The 24,162-nt window shown below is 35.7% G+C and overlaps 2 protein-coding genes across 2 annotated transcripts in view; both read left to right on the plus strand.

The window, feature by feature from the left end:
• Positions 1-19,356, plus strand: part of LOC111526559 (EF-hand calcium-binding domain-containing protein 13-like) — a 128,989-nt gene extending 109,633 nt beyond the window's left edge. Inside the window, exons 19-26 of the mRNA XM_026448077.1 lie at positions 3,245-3,298; positions 3,683-3,787; positions 5,862-5,915; positions 7,295-7,399; positions 8,489-8,542; positions 11,640-11,744; positions 12,529-12,594; positions 19,220-19,356. Coding sequence (XP_026303862.1) covers positions 3,245-3,298; positions 3,683-3,787; positions 5,862-5,915; positions 7,295-7,399; positions 8,489-8,542; positions 11,640-11,744; positions 12,529-12,594; positions 19,220-19,356 — 680 coding nt within the window. The remainder of the gene's footprint in view (positions 1-3,244; positions 3,299-3,682; positions 3,788-5,861; positions 5,916-7,294; positions 7,400-8,488; positions 8,543-11,639; positions 11,745-12,528; positions 12,595-19,219) is intronic.
• EFCAB3 (EF-hand calcium binding domain 3) overlaps positions 19,257-24,162 on the plus strand; it is a 152,902-nt gene continuing 147,996 nt past the window's right edge. The window contains exons 1-4 of the mRNA XM_023192335.1: positions 19,257-19,324; positions 20,211-20,264; positions 20,803-20,907; positions 23,590-23,643. Of these exons, the coding sequence (XP_023048103.1) occupies positions 20,856-20,907; positions 23,590-23,643 (106 nt within the window). The 5' untranslated portion in view covers positions 19,257-19,324; positions 20,211-20,264; positions 20,803-20,855. The remainder of the gene's footprint in view (positions 19,325-20,210; positions 20,265-20,802; positions 20,908-23,589; positions 23,644-24,162) is intronic.

Consider the following 24,162-nt stretch of genomic DNA (forward strand, 5'->3'; position numbering starts at 1 on the left):
GTGGTGATATCCCCTTTATCATTTTTAATTGCGTCTATTTGATTCTTCTCTCTTTTCTTCTTTATTAGTCTTGCTAGTGGTCTATCAATTTTGTTGATCTTTTCAAAAAACCAACTCCTGGATTCATTGATTTTTTGGAGGGTTTTTTGTGTCTCTTATCTCCTTCAGTTCTGCTCTGATCTTAGTTATTTCTTGCCTTCTGCTAGCTTTTGAATGTGTTTGCTCTTGCTTCTCCAGTTCTTTTAATTGTGATGTTAAGAGTGTCAATTTTAGATCTTTCCAGCTTTCTCTTGTGGGCATTTAGTGCTATAAATTTCCCTCTACACACTGCTTTAAATGTGTCCCAGAGATTCTGGTATGTTGTATCTTTGTTCTCATTGGTTTCAAAAAATATCTTTATTTCTGCCTTCATTTCGTTGTGTACCCAGTAGTCATTCAGGAGCAGGTTGTTCAGTTTCCATGTAGTTGAGTGGTTTTGATTGAGTTTCTTAGTCCTGAGTTCTAGTTTGATTGCACTTTGGTCTGAGAGACAGTTTGTTATAATTTCTGTTCTTTTACATTTGCTAAGGAGTGCTTTACTTCCAATTATGTGGTCAATTTTGGAATAAGTGCGATGTGGTGCTGAGAAGAATGTATATTCTGTTGATTTGGGGTGGAGAGTTCTATAGATGTCTATTAGGTCCGCTTGGTACAGAGATGAGTTCAATTCCTGGATATCCTTGTTAACTTTCTGTCTCGTTGATCTGTCTAATGTTGACAGTGGAGTGTTGAAGTCTCCCATTATTATTGTATGGGAGTCTAAGTCTCCTTGTAAGTCTCTAAGGACTTGCTTTATGAATCTGGGTGCTCCTGTATTGGGTGCATATATATTTAGGATAGTTAGCTCTTCCTGTTGAATTGATCCCTTTACCATTATGTAATGGCCTTCTTTGTCTCTTTTGATCTTTGATGGTTTGAAGCCTATTTTATCAGAGACTAGGATTGCAACCCCTGCTTTTTTTTGTTCTCCATTTGCTTGGTAGATCTTCCTCCATCCCTTTATTTTGTGCCTATGTATGTCTCTGCATGTGAGATGGGTCTCCTGAAGACAGCAGACTGTTGGGTCTTGACTCTTTATCCAGTTTGCCAGTCTGTGTCTTTTAATTGGAGCATTTAGTCCATTAACATTTAAGGTTAATATTGTTATGTGTGAACTTGATCCTGCCATTATGATATTAACTGGTTATTTTGCTCGTTAGTTGATGCAGTTTCTTCCTAGCCTTGATGGTCTTTACATTTTGGCATGTTTGCAATGGCTGGTACCGGTTGTTCCTTTCCATGTTTAGGGCTTCCTTCAGGGTCTCTTGTAAGACAGGCCTGGTGGTGACAAAATCTCTAAGCATGTGCTTATCTGTAAAGGATTTTATTTCTCCTTCACTGATGAAACTTAGTTTGGCTGGATATGAAATTCTGGGTTGAAAATTCTTTTCTTTAAGAATGTTGAATATTGGCCCCCACTCTCTTCTGGCTTGTAGAGTTTCTGCTGAGAGGTCTGCTGTTAGTCTGATGGGCTTCCCTTTGTGGGTAACCTGACCTTTCTCTCTGGCTGCCCTTAAGATTTTTTCCTTCATTTCAACTTTGGTGAATCTGGCAATTATGTGTCTTGGAGTTGCTCTTCTCGAGGAGTATCTTTGTGGCGTTCTCTGTATTTCCTGAATTTGAATGTTGGCCTGCCCTACTAGGTTGGGGAAGTTCTCCTGGATGATATCCTGAAGAGTGTTTTCCAACTTGGTTCCATTTTCCCCCTCACTTTCAGGCACCCCAATCAGACATAGATTTGGTCTTTTAAATAATCCCATACTTCTTGCAGGCTTTGTTCATTTCTTTTTCTTCTTTTTTCTATAGGTTTCTCTTCTCGCTTCATTTCATTCATTTGATCCTCAATCGCTGATACTCTTTCTTCCAGTTGATCAAGTCGGTTACCGAAGCTTGTGGATTTGTCACGTATTTCTCATGTCATGGTTTTCATCTCTGTCATTTCATTTATGACCTTCTCTGCGTTAATTATTCTAGCTATCAATTCTTCCACTCTTTTTTCAAGATTTTTAGTTTCTTTGCGCTGGGTACGTAATTCCTCCTTTAGCTCTGAGAAGTTTGATGGACTGAAGCCTTCTTCTCTCATCTCGTCAAAGTCATTCTCTGACCAGCTTTGATCTGTTGCTGGCGATGAGCTGTGCTCCTCTGCAGGGGGAGATGCACTCTTATTTTTTGAATTTCCAGCTTTTCTGCCCTGCTTCTTCCCCATCTTTGTGGTTTTATCTGCTTCTGGTCTTTGATGATGGTGACGTACTGATGGGGTTTTGGTATAGGTGTTCTTCCTGTTTGATAGTTTTCCTTCTAATAGTCAGGACTCTCAGCTGTAGGTCTGTTGGAGATTGCTTGAGGTCCACTCCAGACCCTGTTTGCCTGGGTATCAGTAGCAGAGGTTGCAGAAGATAGAATATTGCTGAACAGCGAGTGTACCTGTCTGATTCTTACTTTGGAAGCTTCCTCTCAGGGGTGTACTCCACCCTGCGAGGTGTGGGGTGTCAGACTGCCCCTAGTGGGGGATGTCTCCCAGTTAGGCTACTCAGGGGTCAGGGACCCACTTGAGCAGGCAGTCTGTCCGTTCTCAGATCTCAACCTCCGTGTTGGGAGATCCACTGCTCTCTTCAAAGCTGTCAGACAGAGTCGTTTGTGTCTGCACAGGCCTCTGCTGCTTCCCCTGTTGTTTTTTTTTCTCTACTTCTAGTTTTTAAAGCTTTTAGAATTACTGGATTTTTGCCAAAAAAAAAAAATCTGGTTAATTTGATTTTTATTAAGATAAACAGTAGCTATTGTACTCCTTCATGCCAATAAGACATGTGTATTGTTGTCATTGATTGCATTAATGAACCTGATAGTATGGGGGAGAATGTAAAATGGAAAAGTAAGAGGGGTATAAGGAAAGAAGTTAGAGATAAAGGTAAATCAAATGGGATATAAGTTTCAAAATGTTTAAGCCAGTAATTATTGCTTTTGTGTAAGTGTGAACAGATCTACCTCATTAAAGTGTCTCCAAATAATCTTCATAACTAATTGAGAGAAAAGAGGTAAATTTCAGAGAAAAATATTTAAAACTCCATCTTTCTGAAATTATGGGATTAGGGGAAGAATTGTCACATTTTTATTGTTTAGTAAGTCTCCCTTTATTGTTCTCTGACCTGAATTATGTCTTTTCTTACAGCTGAAGGAAAAGTGTATCAAAAAAGGTTACTGGATGGTATAAAGACTATTAAAAGTAAGTGCAAAGTATGGTGAGAAAGCAGATAAATCTGAGATATTCTCCTGTTTTAATTTATACAAATTTATTTGTATGAAATTTAAAATCCCATATATACATTCTATGGATATTTATGCATATGTTAGATATATTATGCCATAGTTCTTTGGAAAATTACCCAGCATCCTATAAAACTTGCACTATGTTGATATAAAAAAAAGATATCGTCAGAGGATGAGATTCTACATATAGTTTTAGTGGTGACCCTATTTGTACCCTTAACTAGATCTGATTAAACTTTATGTCTTGATGATTAAAGTGATAACCATAACACATATGAATTAAGAATGATTTTTTTCATATCTTAGTATTCCTTTTTAATGATATTTTGTCTCTCCTAAGGAGGAAAGGTTGATGTAAATAACCTGGATAAATTTCTGGAAAATATGGGGATTGAGCTCTCAGAAAAAGAACTTGAAGATTTTTCAAAAGACCTACCAGTTGATGGTGAGCATTATAGATAAAAATGTATTATGTTTAAGACAGCTTGGGTTTGAAAGCATACATAGACCAATGAGAGTGATTAATTGATATCAATAGGGCATTTTTAAAAGCTTAGAGCAGAATTCAGGTCAGATGAAAACATATTTCCTCTCTTTAATTCAAGTTCAGCAAATGTATTCCATTATGGATAATAAAATTGGTGAGGGTACTAACAGACCTCTCTCAGGTCAAAGAATGAAGAAAAGAAGAAAAATAGAATGTGAAAGATTTAAAAGAAACATTACACAATATGTGAGAGAAAAGGAAAACTCTCTATGATGAGGCATGGTTAAAACTGATTAATGGTGATTTCCAATACGTATGATTCAGCTGTTATGAAATAGAAAGATTAACATGTAATAGACCTAGAATAGAAATGACATTAGAAATGTTAAGAAGCAAACTATCACAAGAACAGAAAGCCAAATACCGCATGTTCTCACTCATAGGTGGGAACTGAACAATGAGATCACTTGGACTCGGGAAGGGGAACATCACACACCAGGGCCTATCATAGGGAGGGGGGAGGGATTGCATTGGGAGTTATACCTGATGTAAATGACGAGTTGATGGATGCTGACGAGTTGATGGGTGCAGCACACCAACATGGCACAAGTATACATATGTAACAAACCTGCACGTTATGCACATGTACCCTAGAACTTAAAGTATAATTATAAAAAAAAAAAAGAGATACAACTTAAAAAAAAAAGAAATGTTAAGAGATGTAACTATGAATAGTCAGTCTAATATTACTATTATAATAGGATACTACATGTAATATGAGGTTAGATTTTAAATATGTTAGTAAAATGAAAATTTTTCAGAGGAAAAAAAGTGCCAGTATTGATTCAAGAAGATATGAAAATATGGATAGACCAATAGTTGTTGATAAAATAATTTTACCTGTAAACTCATCCACCACTACCCATCCCTCAAACAAAAGGTGATAGCCTCAAATGGTTTTCAAAGTAAGTTCTTTCAAATTTTCAAAAAATTTTCATTTTAATGTTATGTAAACTGGTCCAGAGGACTCCAGCTTGAGTTGATGAAAAAAGCAAAATCTGGCCAGTTTTCTTCTCCTCTAATACCTAACAAAATGAACAACAGAATTTAAAAAAAAACAAAAAACAAAAACAAACAAAGGAAATTCAACATGAATCCAATAATAAAAGGGAACCAATTTAATGCCATAAATGTTAAATGGGGACAGACAAGGAAATAAAGACTCTACACTGGAAACAATAGTACAGCAGAGCTGGGCTCCTCAAAACCTTTCTCATTCTTCAGAAACTAAACTGGTAAGCTGCAAAATCCAGAGAATTCACACTAAAGTGCCCAGACCTAGGGTAAAGCAAATTGAATAAATAACTTTTTTCCCTCTCAACTTACTAGGAAGAAGTAGAAACAACTGTTAGGGATGAATTAGTAAAGAAGGGGAAATGAACAATATAAATCACTCATCTCCTCATCCTTTCCTTTTGTTCTAGATCAAAGGGAATACTGAATGTTGAGCGGGATAAAATTTTTTTCCACCTACTCCTAAAGATTCCTCTAAAGTTTCACAATATCAGGGGCAAAGAGAAATTTATAAATCATTAACAGGAGAAAAAACAAACTATACACAAAATGATAAAAGAATCTTATATTACCAACATTTGATTCAAAAAGAAATAGAAAAATATTTATCTCAAAGTGCTAGAGAAAAATAACTTTGAACACCAAATATTCAAGGATTAGAGTGAAATAGACATTTTCAGGCAAACAAGAACACAGAAGTTTACTAGCCATGGACTTTCTCTAAACAAACTACTAAAAGACGTATTCTAATAAAAACAAAATGAATACAGGGGAAGTAATGAAAGAAAGAACTTATTCTTAAATCTAAGTGAGTATTGCATATTCAAAAATGTAATTTCATAGTCTAGAACTAAAACTCAAGATGATACCAACATTCTAGTTGGGGGCAGGTGTCATGGGTGGCAAAAACCGAAAGAACCGCCTTATTGTTGCTCTGTGACTGCTCCATGTCTTACAGCTGATGAGAAGATTGATCTGAAAAACATGATGCTGAGAATAAAAGATTTTACAGGTAAGTCTTTTTTTTCAGGAGGTTTATTCTCTCTTCCATTGAGGTCTTAGTATTTTGTGACACTCAGCTGTAGCAGGATACTTTAGCATGGGGTCATCCCCCATGTTTGGCATGTACATATCAGCCAAGTAAACCCAGTTACAATACATCCTGTATCTCCAGTGGGAGAGAGCAAAATGCACTCCAAGGCACTAAAGAAGGGCAGAAGGGCAGGTTCTCAGTGGATTGCATTATTATTATTATTATCATGTTTTATGATAATAGACTGTATTTTAGCACACTTTTAGATTTACAGAATTGAGCATATTCACTCCCCTTTATCCCAAGCACACAATCTCCCTGCTATTAACATCTTGCATTAGTATGGTACATATGTTACAATTAATAAACCAACATTCATACATTACTATTAACTATAATCTATAGTTTACATTAAGTTTCACTCTTTGTGTTGCATAGTTCTATGGGGTTTGACAAATGCATATAGGTATGTACCTACCATTACAGTTTCATACAGAATAGTTTCACTGCCCTTAACATCCCCTGTGTTTCACTTATTTGTCTTTTCCTCCCTTCCTTCCCCCAAACCCCCTTCCTCTACTTTGTTAAATGGATTATGAAAGGCAGGATAGCATTCTACAACCCTAGAATATTAGCCAGAGTGGCTTTGCCTCTTGACTTCTGTTCCATCAGGAAAGTCAGGGGCTGCTGCAGATGAGTTTCCATAACACTGAAACCCTAATGTTTCACAGTAAATTATATTTTAGATGCTGTTTCCCCAATAGTCTATTGTTATATTAACTTTGTCATTTTACCCAGTTATTGTAAAATATTTCTGCCTGATAAAATCAATTTGATCTTGAGTAAACTTTTAAAAATAAACCATATAACATAGTCTTGATAAAAAGTCCAATGTTCTGAGGAGATATTTTTTCACCTATGTATGTTTTTTGCTGAATGTATATAGCTAAATTTCAGGCAAGCACAATAATAAATAGGATGAAGTTTGCAAAGGTCAAGATACATGTAGTCTCATGAATGATCAGCTATATCATTCAGTATAATATCTCTTGCCAGAATTCTGTTGGCAATTGGTAATCCAATTTGTTAACTAGATTTAATTTTGTATATTATTCTCAACATTAAGAGAGCCTTCATCATATTGATATTATAGGAACAGGTTTGCCTTGACTTCTGTTGTCACACAGTACTTGCACGTTCCATTTTGCCTTTGCTCTTTAACTCCAAATTGAGAGTGATACTATATAAAATATAAGTATTTTAAAAATCACTCAAATAGGTTAGTATGAACTTAAAATTATTTTTTAAAGTTACTAATTTGTAAACTTTTCACCTATTAACACTCCATCTTTTCAAAGGAGAAAAGGTTGATGCCAGAGATCTGAAAAATGTTCTCAGAGACATGGGGATAGAAGTCAATGATAAGGACTGCGTGGAACTGCTAAAATTACTACCAGTTGATGGTGAGCTGTATGTTACTGTGAACTCCAGGAAGTACAGTTTTATGGTTCTACTCTTGAAATGTATATGTGAAAGCAATGCATGTTCATATTTTACCTGCACACATCCTCCAGCTGTTTCCATATGAACAGTCTTTCTATTACTATGTGCTCACTCAGGTACAGAATTCAACCCCCAAAAGAATCCTTTTCCACAAAACCATTGTTGAGGTGGAAAGATGTTACTGATGATTTTGCAAGGAGGAAAAGGATTTATATCTGCTGTCTCTCAGTAAACATTGCCAAAGTCCTCATGAGAATTCCTGTTCTTTCCCAGAATCACTTTTCTAAGTATTGCCAATGGAGATTCCCTTTTCCCGACCCTTATCTCTCACAGAGCTAAACCCTAAAAATTCTGTCCTCTGTTCTCAATTTCTGAGAGGATACCAAATTTATCTCCTCTCTATTAGGAGTGTTGTTTCTTTCTTCCCTTAAACATAAAGGCCCCACATCTTCCCAACATAAGCTTTTGCTTATTTATCCCTGCAAACAATTCTTATACCACATGAGCTTTGCCACCAAGGACTAAGCAAATCCCTACTGCTACCCGTTAGGCCATTGACATGTCAAACTTTAGGTGTAGGAGGAAGTAAACAGAATGAAAATGTGATAGAAATAAGGAATGAGAGGAGTTTCAGCCCTGTACTACATAAACCAACAGTTACTTTCAGTGTCAAAGAGTAAGTAGATTTATTAATAATAACATCTAGACTTACTAAGTCCTAATGATGAGGTGTTGTACTATCCTCACCACACACAATGATGACACATTTTCTCCATCTTACGGTGGTGGAAACAGAGGCATAGAAAGAGTAAGTAACTTGCTTGAGGCCACAAAGCCAGTCTGCAGAGCAAGAATTTAATTGCAGGCTCTTGACCTCTACACCAGATTACCACTCCATATCATAATGAAAGCTTTGTTTGTTGCTTAACTTCATCATGATTTGAAGGTGAAAGAGGGTCAACTTTAAGGTCAGTTTCACAAAGAAAAGTCTGCCCTTTATAGTCTCTTAGTGAGCCATTCTCTGTCCTGAACTGTGCCTTTTTTTACAGGTGATAAGAAAGTTTTTCGGAATAGATTGCTAACGGGTTTGAAGTCTTTCAAAGGTAGGTAATAAATGTGATGAGAAAGCATATAAGATTGAGATTCTCGATCTTTGTCTTTATTCCTAGTTATGAGGGCATGATTCTTCTGCCACGTCTTCTATTTATCGATTATATATTGATCTTGTAGTCTTTTATGTGTGTATGCTGTGTAAGCTTGATCCCTGGATCATACTCAAAGGAAACAGTCCTAAGTGTCTCCACTTTCATCTTTCTGTTTAATTTTAGATAGGTCTAATTAAAGTTATGGCCTTCACAGTGCTGAAAATAACCATCATAATGTTCAGTTGTGAATTGCTAGTGTTCTTTTATTTTATTCAATGTAAAAAGTGTCACATGTCTAGTAAATAATCTTATTTATTTATGTATTTTGATACAAAGCTTCACTCTTGTTGCCCAAGCTGTAGTGCAATGGCACGGTCTCAGCTCAGCACAGCCTCCACCTCCCAGGTTCAAGCGATTCTCCTGCCTCAGCCTCTGCGCAGCTAAGATTACAGGCACCCACCACCACGCCTGGCTAATATTTGTAATTTTAGTAGAGACAGGATTTCACAATGTTGGCCACGCTGGTCTCAAACTCCAGACCTCAAGTGATTCGCCCTCCTCTGCCTCCCAAAGTGCTGGGATTACAGATGTGAGCCACTGTGCCTGGCCATATCTAATTTTTTAAAATAACACTCTTTTAATTGGAGCATTTAGTCCATTTACATTTAAGGTTAATATTGTTATGTGTGATCTTGATCCTGCCATTATGATATTAACTGGTTATTTTGCTCATTAGTTGATGCAGTTTCTTCCTAGGCTCGATGGTCTTTACATTTTGGCATGTTTTTGCAGTGGCTGGTACCGGTTGTTCCTTTCCATGTTTAGGGCTTCCTTCAGGGTCTCTTGTAAGGCAGGCCTGGTGGTGACAAAATCTCTAAGCATTTGCTTATCTGTAAAGAATTTTATTTCTCCTTCACTTATGAAACTTAGTTTGGCTGGATATGAAATTCTGGGTTGAAAATTCTTTTCTTTAAGAACGTTGAATATTGGCCCCCACTCTCTTCTGGCTTGTAGAGTTTCTGCCGAGAGATCACAGAATGGGAGAAAATTTTTGCAATCTACTCATCTGACAAAGGGCTCATTTCCAGAATCTACAAAGAACTCAAACAAATATACAAGAAAAAAACAAACAACCCCATCCAAAAGTGGGGAAAGGATATGAACAGACATTTCTCAAAAGAAGACATTCATACAGCCAACAGACACATGAAAAAATGCTCATCATCACTGGCCATCAGAGAAATGCAAATCAAAACCACAATGAGATACCATCTCACACCAGTTAGAATGGCAATCATTAAAAAATCAGGAAACAACAGGTGTTGGAGGGGATGTGGAGAAATAGGAACACTTTTACACTGTTGGTGGGATTGTAAACTAGTTCAACCATTATGGAAAACAGTATGGCGATTCCTCAAGGACCTAGAACTAGATGTACCATATGACCCAGCCATCCCACTACTGGGTATATACCCAAAGGATTATAAATTATTCTACTACAAAGACACATGCACACGTATGTTTATTGCGGCACTATTCACAATAGCAAAGACTTGGAATCAACCCAAATGTCCATCAGTGACAGACTGGATTAAGAAAATGTGGCACATATACACCATGGAATACTATGCAGCCATAAAAAAGGATGAGTTTGCGTCCTTTGTAGGGACATGGATGCAGCTGGAAACCATCATTCTTAGCAAATTATCACAAGAAGAGAAAACCAAACACCGCATGTTCTCACTCATAGGTGGGAACTGAACAGTGAGCTCACTTGGACTCGGGAAGGGGAACATCACACACCGGGGCCTATCATGGGGAGGGGGGAGGGGGGAGGGATTGCATTGGGGAGTTATACCTGATATAAATGATGAATTGATGGGTGCTGACGAGTTGATGGGTGCAGCACACCAACATGGCACATGTATACATATGTAACCTGCACGTTATGCACATGTACCCTAGAACTTAAAGTATAATAAAAAAATAAATAAAAAAATAAATAAATAAAATAACACTCATAGTCCTACTATCTAATCATAACCACTCTTAATATTTTGAAGCCTATGCAGTTAAAAAATCCCACATAGTCAAAATTACTCTGAAATCCTATTGGAAGATCACATAAAAGTTATCAATATAGTAGTCTTGATAAATTCCAACATAGTCGCTTTTTCATCCAACGATGGAATAGATTTCTATAGTTGAGCAATTAGATGAAGCAGTTGGTCAAGAGCCATGATATACAAACATTTGTATAATACTGGAATCACACTGAGTTAAGATGCTCACAGTATGACAGGCACAGGAGAAATTAGTCCATCTGATGGAGTAATAAATTGATATTGTCTATCTGAGGTTTACTCTACTAATGTGCTTCCTGTCTGTGGAATGGCAGGAAGAATCACAGGCATTATTTACATTGTTTTATGTTTATTTTTACTGGGCATAAGGACTTTAGTAAATATGTTAAATAATCATATAACTCCACCTTATTTTCAAAAAAGTATTTCTTTTCCTGTGGCAAACATCTTTCTTAATGGCTATAGCTAAATAATTTTCTGTGGGTTGAAAATACATTGGTTTACTTAATACCCTGTTGTTAGATATTTAAATTCTGGGTGTTTGAATTTGTTTTACTTTTTTAACAAAGACTATAATGAACACTTGTCCCCTCTTTTGGCACAAGCTTTACTGTATTCCCAAAAGTGGAATTATTGGGCTAAGATTTATGAACTTTTTAAATAATGGAGGTGGGGCCTCACTATGTTGCCCAGGCTGGTCTCGAACTCCTGGGATCAAGCAATCCCTCGACCTCAGCCTCCAAAAGTGCTGGGGTTATACGCAGGAGCTACCACACCTGGCCATATTTTGAACATTTAAATGGATCATGATAGTTATTGCCAAACTATTTTCCAATTAGGTCATTGCAATTAACTCTCAGCAGCAGTCAGGCCTATTGAATGTTAATTTAACTAACCCATCAGCATGAAAAGTATTTTTCCCATTGTCTTTATTAGGTTTTTTTAAATCACATTTCTGTCTCTTTCCTAAGGAGGAAAGGTTGATATCGGTAACCTGAAAACGATTCTTGGGAACATGGGGATCAAGCTCAAAAATAAGGAACTTCAAAGTGTGATACAAAATCAACCTGTTGATGGTGAGCATTGTAAATAACTATTTTGCCTTTTAGGGGAGAGCTTAGAATCTTGGGATCATGTATATTAATTTCTAAAACTAGATTGATTTGAGGCACTTAAGATATTCCTAAGAATCATGGAGAAGAACTTGGTGTGAAAATAAGAAGACATCCTGTCTTTTGTCATTTTTATTCATCTGGATTATCATCCTGCTCAACTATAAGCAATGTTGAGAGGATATTCACAACTGTTATTAGGCCAGAGAATGGTAGGGAGAAACAGACATAAGAGCAAGGGGGGAAATGAATAAATAAACAAGAAAGAGAGCCAGAAACAACTGATAGAAAAATATCTACAATAGGAAGTAGCAGAACATCATTAATATTTCATCAAGTATCTAACAACCACATGTCAACACTATTTTGAGATATATACAGAAGTTGAAAACATTAGAGGAAAGCATATTGAGAATAGATAGAAGCTCAGTGTCTGTGTTAGTTGTCAGGTTCACATACACACAAAAATCTTTTATGAATGGTATTTTTTACCATGCTTATTAGAAAGTATCCGAAAACCCAAGAATCAAGGACATAGTACGTTTACCATAGCCAAACCTTGTGTTTAAGGAACATGGGCTGACTACCTTGGTCCTTCTTACTAATAAAAAATTAAACACTCAAACCAGGAAATATAAATTTAAGATGAATACAATTTATTAAAATACATAGTCTTTCATTGGGCTGTAGCTTATAATTTTTCTAAGTTCTGTGTCATTGTCCAAATTTTTTATGCCTTATATTACAGCTAATGGAAATGTTCCTCTGAAAAAGGTGATGGATGATGTGAAAGCAATTATAGGCAAGTTAAAACGTATTGTAAATATTTAAATTCTAGTTCTTTAATTACTTTTCTCATCTTTTCAGTTAATACATATATTTATAAGCATCATGCTAATATCCCCGAATCTAATAATCAACAAAATAGCTGGAATATTTCCAATATCATTGAATCAACCCATGGTTACTCCCCTCCCCATTTCCCTGCACTTTGGGAGGCTGAGTCAGAAGGATCACTTGAGTCCAGGAGTTTGAGGTTGCAGTGAGTTATGACTGTGCTACTGCACTCTGGTTCTGGGCAACAATGCGAAACCCTGTCTCAAAAAAACATCTTATTAGCTTCATTTCTAAGTATCTTAATGTTCTGCTAATAAAAATGCTGTTTTTTCAAATTATGTTTTCTTTTTTTGGTTAAAGTATGGAAATGCAACTGAGTTTTCTATACTGATCTTAAACCTAACTCTTTGCAAAACTCTCATTAATTCCAACAATCTGCCCGTAGGTGCTAATGGATTCTTTTAGATACATAAATTATTATGTATCATATGTAGATACATATATTTTATGTGTTATATGTAGATACATAAATTTTTTGTCACATGGATACATAAATTATATAGATTATATAGATAATGTTATATAGATTCTTTATGCAAATGATTACTATAAATGGGGACTGTTTCTGTTTCTTCTTTTTCAACTGTTCTAACATATGTTTTCCTTGCCTTACTGTAATAGCCAGGACTTCCAATATATACTACTAAATACAGCGTTCATAGGCATTCTTGTCACATTTCTGATTTTAAAGGAAATGTATTAACATTTCATCATTGAGAAGGTTTGTTGAAGTTTCTGGATGACACCCTTTATTAGGTTAAGAAATTCTCTTGTTCTCTTTTGGCTGGAAGATGAAGGCAAAGTTTTTGCCTGTTCTTGTTTTTTTTTTTGTTGTTTTTGTTTTTGTTTTTTCAGTACTGTAACCCCCAGTATTTGGAGCAATGTGTACTTGATGAATAATATTTGTTGAAATAACCTGTTTTTTGAGATGATTGTGTGGTTTTTCCTTTAATTTTTGATGTGGAAAATGGCATGCATACATTTTTTTTTCACTTAAACCAGTCTTATATTACTAAGATATATTGAATTTAGGCATCAGTTTTGGATTAGGCTTACTAATGTTTTGTTTCAGATTTTTAAATCTATTTTCATGACTAAAGTTCTATAATTTTCTTTCATGTACTATCACATTCTATAATTTTCATGTACTTTGGTATCAAGGTTATATTGGCCATATATAATCAATCTTGGGGAAATATTTCCTCTTTATTAGTTTCTGAAAGAGTTTGTATAAGATTAGATTTGGCCAGGTATGGTGGCTCACACCTGCAACTCTAGTGCTTTGGGAGGCCAATGCAGGAGGATTGCTCAAGGAGTCCATGACCAGCATGGACAACATAGTGAGACCCCGTCTCTCCAAAAATATACATATTTTAAAAATTAGCAGAAGGTGGTGGTCCACACCTATAGTCCCTGCTACTCAGGAGGTTGAAGCAGGAGGATTATTTAAGCTTAGGAATTTGAGTGAGCCACGATGAGCACCACTGCACTCCAGTCTGGGCAACAGTGTGAGACCCTGTCTCAAAAAAAAAAAAAAAAAAAATAGATTGGAATAATCTGTTTCTTGAAGGTTTGGGCCAGGTACCAGGGACTCATGCCTGTAATCTCAGCACTTTGGGAGACCAAGGAGGAAGGATCACTTGAGCCCAGGAGTTCAAGACTAGCCTAGGCAACATAGCAAGACCTCAACTCTGCTACAAATTTAAAAGTTATCCAGGCATAGGCCAGACCTATAATCTCAGCTACTTGGGAGGCCAAGGCGGGAGGATCACTTGAGCTCAGCAGTTCAAGGTTGTAGTGAGCCAAGATCAACTACTGCACTCCAGCTTGAGTGATAGAGCAAAACCCTGTCTCAAAAAAGAAAAAGTTCGATAGAACTTACCTGAAAAACCATCTGAGTCTTATGTTTTTAGGTAGAAAGATTTTAACTATTAATTTATTTTTCTTAAATGATAATAGGATCCTCTGGGAGATTTTTTGTTTGTTTTTCTTGAGCTACTTTTGGTAAGTTATATCTTCTATATCTTTGTTATTTTGGTATAAGTTTTCAAATTTATTCATAAATTATAGTATTTTCTCAATTTCGGCTAGATATGATTTAAGTCCCCTTTTTCCATTTATAAAAATATTTATTTCTATCTTCTCTCTTCTATTTCCTTACTTAACGTGGACAAATATTTATCTGTTTTATTACTCCTTACTAAAAACCTACTTTTGACTTTCTTAATCCTTTCTATCACTATTGTATCTTCATTTTCATATTTATTACTTTCTTTGTATTCATTTTCTACAACTTTTGGATTTATTCTATTGCCCTTTTCCTAATTTCTTAAATTGTGTTTTTCTCTTGTTTGATAAATAATAATTATATAGTTACAGGGTACAATGTGACATTTTCATATATGCATACATTGTAGAATTATTTTATCAAGCTAATTAACATTGTCATTACCTCACCTACTTATCATTTTTTATGGTGAGACTATTCAAAATCTACCCTTAGCAATTTTTTTAACTTGTAAGTTCAGGGGTACATGTGCAGGATGTACAGGTTTGTTACATAGGTAAATGTGTGTCATGGGGGTTTGTTGTACCAATTTTTCACCACTCATATATTAAGCCTAGTATCCATTAGTTATTTTTCCTGATCCTCTCCCTCCATTGTTAGGCCCCAGTATGTGTTGTTCCATGTGTTCTCATCATTTAGCTCCCACTTATAAGTAGGAATATGCCATATTCGGTTTCTGTTCCTGCATTAGTTTGCTAAGGATAATGGCCTCCAGCTCCATCCATGTCCCTGCAAAGGACATGATCTCATTCTTTTTTATGGCTGCATAGTATTCCATGGTGTATATGTACCACATTTTCTTTTTTTAGTCTATCATTAATGGGCATTTGGGTTGATTCTATGTCTTTGCTATTGTGAATAGTGCTGCAGTGAACCTACATGTGCATGTATCTTTATAGTAGAATGATTTATATTCCTTTGAGTATATGCCCAGTATTGGGGTTGCTGGGTCAAATGGTATTTCTGGTTCTAGATCCTTTAGGAACTGCCACACTGTCTTCCACAATGGTTGAACTAATTTACATTCCCACCAATAGTGTATAAGCATTCTTTTTTCTCCACAACTTCACCAGCATGTGTTATTTTTTGACTTTTTAATAATAGCCATTCTGACTGGTGTGAGATGGTATCTCATTGTGGTTTTGATTTGCATTTCTCTAATGATCAGACGTTGAGCTATTTTTCATATGCTTGTTGGCCACATGTATGTCTTCTTTTGAGACATATCTGTTCATGTCCTTTGCCCATTTTTTAATGGGGTTATTTGTTTTTCTTGTAAATGTGTTTAAATTCTTGATAGATGCTGGATATTAGACCTTTGTCAGATGCATAGTTTGCAAAAATTTTCTCCCATTTTGTAGGTTGCCTGCTTGCTCTATTGATAGTTTCTTTTACCCCTAGCAATTTTGAAATATACATTTTTGTTAACTATGCTCACTGTACAGTACAATAATTCACTTAAATGTATTCCTCTTGTCTAAATGAAACTTGGACCTTTTGACCAACATACCCCTGACTCCAGCCTCTGGTAACTGCTTCTATGAGTTCAACTTTTTTAGATTCCACATATAAGTGAGACCATGTAGCACTTGTTTTTCTGTGCCTGGTGTATTTCATTTAACATTATGTCCTCCAGGTTCATCCATGTTATTGCAAATGGCAAGATTTACTTATTTTTAAAAGTGACCCAGTATTCCATTGTGCATATATACCACATTGTCTTTATCCTTTCATCCATTGATGCACACTTTAGTTAATTCCATGTCTTGGTTATTATGCATAATGCTGCAATAAATATGGGAGTGTGGATATCTCTTCAACATTTTTATTTCATTTCCTTTGTATATGTACTCAGAAGTGGGATTGCTGAATCATATGGTAATTCAGTTTTTACCTTTTCGAGGAACCTCTATGCTGTTTTCTTTTTTAAATCTATGTTCCCACCAACAGTGCGCAAGTATTCCCCATTCTTCACATTCTCAACATCTTTTGTCTTTTTGATAATAGCCATTCTAAGGGGTTTAAGGAGATATCTCACTGGGGTTTTAATTTGCATTTTCCTGATTATTAGAGATGTTGAGTATTTTTTCATATATCTGCTGGCCATTCATATGTCTTCTTTTGAATATCTTTTCAGTCCTTTTATCATTTTTTAATTGGGTTATTTGTTTTCTTGCTATTGAGTTGAGTTCCATATATATTTTAGATATTAGCTCCTTATCAGGTGTATGGTTTGATGCCTCATTGTGCTTTTCCCTTGATTTCTCAAAAATAAAACATTTAGAGGTAAGATATGTATAATTGCCAAGATTCAGTAAATGAATGATAGGTTATTTACAGGAGATAAAATTAAGCCCAAACTTAGCAGAGGGAGGAAGGAAATAACAAAGGTAAGAGCAGAAATAAATGAAATAGAGACTAGAGAAACAAACCAAACTAAAAGTTGTTCTTTTGAAAAGGTAAACAAAATTGACAAACCTTTAGCTAGACTAAGAAAAAAAGAGAGATGGCTCAAATAAACAAAATCAGGAATAAAAGAGGAGACAGTACAACTGATACCCAGAAATACAAAGGATAATAGGATGATGCTACTGTAAACAATTATATGCTAATGATTTGGACAACCTAGAATAAATGGATAAATTTCTAGAAACATACATCTTACTAAGACTGAATCATGAAGAAATACTAAGACTGAATCATGAAATCATGAAGAAATCTGAGAGACCAATAAAGAGTAAGGAGATTGAATATGTAATAAAAAAATCTCCCATGAAAGAAAGCATTTGCTGTGCAGAAGCTTTTAATTTGATGTAATCCCATTTGTCTGTTTTTGCTTTTGTTGCCTATACTCTTGGGATCATATCTAAAAAATCATTGCTCAGACCAAAGTCATGGAGATTTCCCCTGTGTTTTCTTCTAGTAGTTAATACAGTTTCAGGTCTTGTGTTTAAGTCTTTAGTCCATTTTGAGTGGATTTTTATATATAGGTGAGATAAGGATCTAATTTATTTCTTCTGCACGGAGATATCCAGTTTCCCCAGCACCATTTATTGAAGAGACTGTATGGTACCTTGGTTGAAAATCATTTGAATGTAAATACATGGGTTTATTTCTGGACTTTCTATCCTGTTTCACTGTCCAGTGTGTCTTTTTATGCCAGTACCATGCTATATTCATTGCTATAGCTTTGTAATGTATTTTGAAATCAGGAAGTGTGATGCTTCCAGCCTTGTTCTCTTTTGTTCAAGATTGCTTTGGCTATGTGGGATTTTTTGTGGTTCCATGTAGAATTTAGGATTGTTTTTTCTATTTCTCTGAAAAATGACATTGGAATTTTGATAAGGATTGCATTGACTATATGGATCACTTTGAATAGGATGAACATTTTAACAATATTGATTCTTCCAATTCATGAACATAGGATATCTTTGCATGTATTTGTGTCTTCTTCAGTTTCTTTCATCAGTGTTTTATAGCTTCCAGTGTACAGATCTTTCAAATCCTTGGTTAAATTTATTCCCATTTTAAAAATGTTTGATGTTATTGTTATTGTAAATGGGATTATTTTCTTCGTTTCTTTTTTAGATAGTCCAAAGCTGGAGTATAGAAACACTACTAATTTTTTCTTTTTTGAGAGAGGGTCTCACTCTGTCACCCAGGATGGAAAATAGTGGTGCATTCACAGCTCACTGCATCCTACCTCCCAGGCTCAAGCGAGCCTCCCACCTCAGCCTCCCAAGTAGCTGGGACTACAGGTGCACACCACCATGCCCAGCTAGTTTTTTTGTTTGTTTGTTTTTAATTTTGTGTAGAGACAGGGTCTCCCTGTGTTGCCCAGGCTGACCTCAAACTCCTGGGCTCAGGGGATCCTCCTGCCTCAGCCTTCCAAAGTGCTAGGATTACAGGTGTGAGCCACCACACCCAACCACCTAATAATTTTTATATGTTGATTTTGTATCCTGCAACTTTACTGAATTTATTTACAAGGTTTTTTGTTTGTTTTGTTTTGTTTTGTTTTTTGAGGTAGAGTTTCACTCTTGTTGCCCAGGCTGGAGTGCAATGGCATGATCTCAGCCCACCGCAACCTCCGCCTTCTGGATTCAAGCGATTCTCCTGCCTCAGCCTCCTGAGTAGCTGGGATTACAGGCATGTGCTACCACGCCCAGCTAATTTTGTATTTTTGGTAGAGACCGCATTTCTCCATGTTGGTCAAGCTGGTCTCAAACTCCTGATCTCAGGTGATCCACCCACCTCAGCCTCCCGAAGTGCTGGGATTACAGGCATGAGCCAATGCACCTGGCCCATTTATGAGTTTTAAGTTACTCCACTCAGTAGGTCTTGGTATGCCTTTGTTTTTTATCAGCTTTTAGGGATGATAATGTATAAACAAAGACAATTTTCTTTCATATTGTTGAATACTTAGATAATTCTTAATATTGTCAACTATACTTGTCGTTTCTATTTTTTGAAGGAGAAAAACTTAATGTGGAAAATCTAAAAAATATTCTCGAAGGCCTTGGAATAGAATTCACACCTAAAGAATACTTGGAACTGGTACAAAATTTGCAGATTGATGGTGAGCACTTCAAATACTACTGGACCTTTTGAAGAAGTTTAGCCCTATGTACTTAAGACAACCTAACAAAAAAAAGAAAAAAGACACCTATTAGATATTCTAGTTTAAAAAATAAAAATGGCGGCCGGGCGCGGTGGCTCACGCCAGTAATCCCAGCACTTTGGGAGGCCGAGGCGGGCAGATCACGAGGTCAGGAGATCAGGACCAACCTGGCTAACATGGTGAAACCCCGTCTCTACTAAAAATACAAAAAATTAGCTGGGCGTGGCAGCACACGCCTGTAGTCCCAGCTACTCGAGAGGCTGAGGCAGGAGAATGGCGTGAACCTGGGAGGCGGAGCTTGCAGTGAGCGGAGATGCGCCACTGCACTCAAAAAAAAAATAATAATTAAATAAATAAATAAAAATGACAGTGTCAGAAATTTTAGTATGACCTTGTCCTTCCTTTGAAAAATATAATTAAGTTCTTTCTTTGAGAGTCAGTAACTCTATTTTCTTGAAATCTTGCCATTGGATATAAAAATTTTTGTTATTATTTTTGGTTCCACCCTGACAACTAAAAGTTGAGCTGAGAAATGCAAGAAAAAATGTGAAAGTGGAAGGAATAGGAAAGTAGAAAAAGGAAAAGTCATAGAAGAAAAGTAAAAGACATGTTCATATTCCTTTAAAGCTGTTTGCCACTATTAAATGATTAAATAATTACTTTAAGTCACAGCACTCCGAGAGTTTTCTCCGTTCTGTGGTTTCAAACTCATGGGACAGCAAAAATCAAAATTATTCCTAAAGCAAATCATTTAGAAATATTTTTATGAAATGATATATTTTTACAAGTTTTCTAAGTCTCTGTATCACTTCATCTGTGCTGTGAATTTTGCCTTTTCCTGCAGATGATGGAACTGTATCTGAAAATAGATTGCTAGATGGTGTGAAATCATTCAAAGGTAAGAAGCGTGAAGAGAATCCTCCTGCCTCAAATTTGTATTACTGCCTGGTTATTCTCTTACAGGTCTTACCATCTCTCATAATAATTAATTCTATATTTATTCTGCTGTTTTTAAATATAGCTGCATTTTCCAAATAGTCTTTCATTTGGCTGCCAAGCTTGGCTTTTGCCCAATTTAGTTGAAAAGCGGATTTAAATCTGGTTCTACATAGAAAATGTGAAGCTAAGTATTGCAGTTGTTCAGGGCATTTCAGTAACTAAAAGAACTAAACTGAGCTTTTAGGCCCTTCCTACCAGAAAGATGTTTTCACTTTGTCTCCACAATAGTAATTCATCGAATAATCAATCTGTAATTTGCAGGGTTTTCAAGATCAGGCAAGAGGTTACAATTCTAATCCCATCTTGCCTACCTTTATGCGCTTGAACATTTGGGTCATTGATATTTTTGCTGATAGCCATAGTGCATGGGGATTAATTGAAATTTTCTTGTTCAGAAGGTCATTAAATTTCCCTCATATTCTTGATTCTTTCCTTAGGTGGAAGGATTGATGTTAGTAACCTGGAAAACGTTTTGGAAAATGTGAAAATCATGCTTCCAGATAAGGAACTTAAAGATTTGTCACAAAACCTACCAGTTGATGGTGAGCAATATAGACAGTATTAGACCTTTTGAGGAAATTTTATTTATAGGCTTATGCATGAGAATTCCTGAGGCTAGATCTGTTTGGGTGCTAATATGACTTTTTATAACTCAGGGAAGAACTCAGTCCTAACGTAAGAACACATTTTAATTTAGCGTATTTTCACTAATTTCAGGGTACATGGTATATGTCTTAGAGTGAGTTAAAATAAGTCTGTAGTTGAAAGAAGCTAGACAGCTTATTAACCACCGAGAAGGATCATTAATTTCAGATTAATTACATAATTTTTGTAACTTTTTTATTTTTTATTTTTTTGAGTACATAGTATAATAACATTGGAAGGTCTTTTCATCCAGCTATACATTTCTCTATAACTTTGTGATGTACCAACTTCCCGATCCCTTCTTCCTGTGTTTTGGCACTGGCTCACATTATTCCTTCCTTGGTCTCATCTCCTGTACTTTAGAAATCATAACCAGCAATATTTTACCTTCTTTTTTAACCTTCCAGTTCTCTTGTTCCCAAGAAACGTACCTCATCTTCATCAAAAATACTAGTTCCTGGATTTCTCCATCTCCTTTCAATATACAAACTGTTTCCTAACTTCTTTCATTGTCAAACTACTCTCTCTGTCATTCCTGCTGTATAAAACCCCCAAATTTTGATCAACCCAGTAGTTCAGATCTCCACTTCTATTGCTGACCTTGATAAAGAAAATAATATAAATTTGCAGGTTACTGCATCCTCAAATTCATTTTCTCCTAGATAACAGAAGGACCTAAGAGCATTTTAACTCTATGTTTCCCCTTCCCCATATTAGTGTTCTTTATGTCATTCATGCTATCTTGTTTTGTTTTAATTCAGCAAACCTGTATCAGTAGTAATGTTTTATAAAGTCACCATTTATTCAGATTTACCCAAATGTTTACCTATTTTTTGCTCTTCATTTTTTCTTGTACTTCAGGCCTTCCCTTTGGGATCACTTTTCTTCTGCCTAAAATAATTTCCTTTATTTAGGATTTGCTAGTGACAAATGCTTCTTTTTTCTTTCTGGTCTAAAAATATATTTGTTTTGCCTTGTTTTGACAGATATTTTCTCTGGACCTGGCAGTCTAGGTAGACAGTTATTTTCTTTTAGCACATTTTAGATATCATTCCACTATCTTCTGCTTTCTAATGTTTATTTTTCCTGAGAGAGTAATCTTTTTGTTGTTGTTGTTGCTGCTGCTGCTGCTGCTGCTGCTGCTGCTTTTAAGACATTTGTCCTAGGTTTTGAAGTTTCACTATGGAAGATGAAAATGTATTTGTTTTTATTTATCCTCCTTGGGATTCACTGGGCTTTTTGAGTCTGACAATTGGAATCTTTCATCAGATCTGAAAAATTATTAGCCATCATCTCTTCCATTATTGTCTTTATTCCGTGGGTTTGTTTCTTCTGTAACTCTGATTAAATGTAAGGTAAACCTTATTGCTGTGTCCTCCATGGCCCTTAACATCTCTTCACTATTTTCCATATTGTTTTCTTTCTGTGCTCCATAGGAGTTTTATGTAATACATTGTTCTATATGTAGCGCTCCCAAAGTGCAAATCTGCTAACTAAATGAATGGAAAATATGTTTTGGAAACTACCCCAAAAGAAGAATGGGGTTGCATAATAATAAATAACATAACCTTTTGACCAGGTGCAGTGGCTCATGCCTGTAATCCCACCACTTTGGGAGGTTGAGGCAGGCGGATCACCTGAGGCCAGGAGATTGAGACCAGCCTGGCCAACATGGCAAAACCCCATTTCTGCTAAAAATATAAAAATTAGCCAGGTATTGTGGTGCATGCCTGTAATCCCAGCTACTTGGGTGGTTAAGGCACAAGAATTGCTTGAGCCAGGGAGGCAAAGGTTGCAGTGAGCCAAGATTGCACCACTGCTCTCCAGCCTGGGTAACAGAGTGAGACTCTGTCTGGAAAACAATAAAAAATAAAAATAACCCTTTATGGCAAGAATATACCAAAATGCCAATAATGTGCATAGTTTCTAGTTTTCTTCTTACCCCAAAATATATTGCATCTGCAACTTTGAAAAAATATGATGATTTGAGAGCTACTTGTACCATTGTAATATGTTCCAATCCACCATTTAATGTAAGGTATTTAATACTGCTATGTGTAAAGTGTTATGCTAGTTGCTGGGTTAGGATGTCTGGATGGGATACAGAATAAGTAGATACATTCTTTTTATTTAAAAGCACTTTTATTTTATTTATTTTTATTTTGAGTATGTAATGAACATATCTTTGAGTATATAATGAACATACTTACTAGAAAATAAGTACAACAGGGGGATGTTGGCATGGGGCAGTGTTCAATCGGGAAATAGCTTAAGGTTCCAAATGGAAATGTTTTCATCTTGTTCCTAGGAATTGGTAGTACGTAGTGTAAGGAGACCATGCCCAAGGGAGTAGATGTTCCACAGTGTATAAAGTTTGAAATCTTAAAAGAGAGAAGGAGAGAATAATTGATGAAATTAATAGTTAACATTTTTATAATTTTCCCTATTTTATGCTTATCTATGTATGTTATTAGGCTATAATTTAAAACAAATCATAAAGAAAATGATTCCTTTGCTCTGACAGTCTTTTTGAATCAGCACACAATTATGTCTGTCTGCATTTTTGAATTGTTTTTTAGCTTCTGGGATGACTGATCTGCATAAACTACTAAAAGAAGTAAATAAATTCACAGGTGAGCAAGACATTTTGTGAAAAGATATAAAAGCAAAATGCAAATACTTCACTTTCACATACATATTTAAAATTGTGTTTTCTTATTCTATCATTGACTAATTAACTTCTACTTTTTTAATGATTAAAATTTGGGTTTAATAGTGAAGATTTCACTGAATTATTTATGTTTTCGCTACAACTTTGTGGTGCTGCACCTCTATAACAAGTCTTACACTCTAAAACCTTTATTTTGTGATGCATTTCACTGTGATTAAATAGGCTACACATGTGTTCATTCATTCATTCAAAATGCTTGCTAAGCACCTACTGTAACCCAGTAAATGTTAAGGTAAAACTTTGACAGGTATACAAATAATGTAGTCAGTGAGACTAATCTATCTCATAATTCAGACAAAGCAAAAGTAACACAGATTTCACCTGATGGTAATATGATTCAGATTACATAACAGCTTATGCATATTTATTTTTTTAGGGTTTTTTGATTTGTTTGCTTTTTTTAAAATTATACTCGAAGTTC

The sequence above is a fragment of the Piliocolobus tephrosceles genome, chromosome 16 (genome assembly GCF_002776525.5).
Source record: "Piliocolobus tephrosceles isolate RC106 chromosome 16, ASM277652v3, whole genome shotgun sequence".
NCBI classification, from domain to species: Eukaryota; Metazoa; Chordata; class Mammalia; order Primates; family Cercopithecidae; genus Piliocolobus; species Piliocolobus tephrosceles.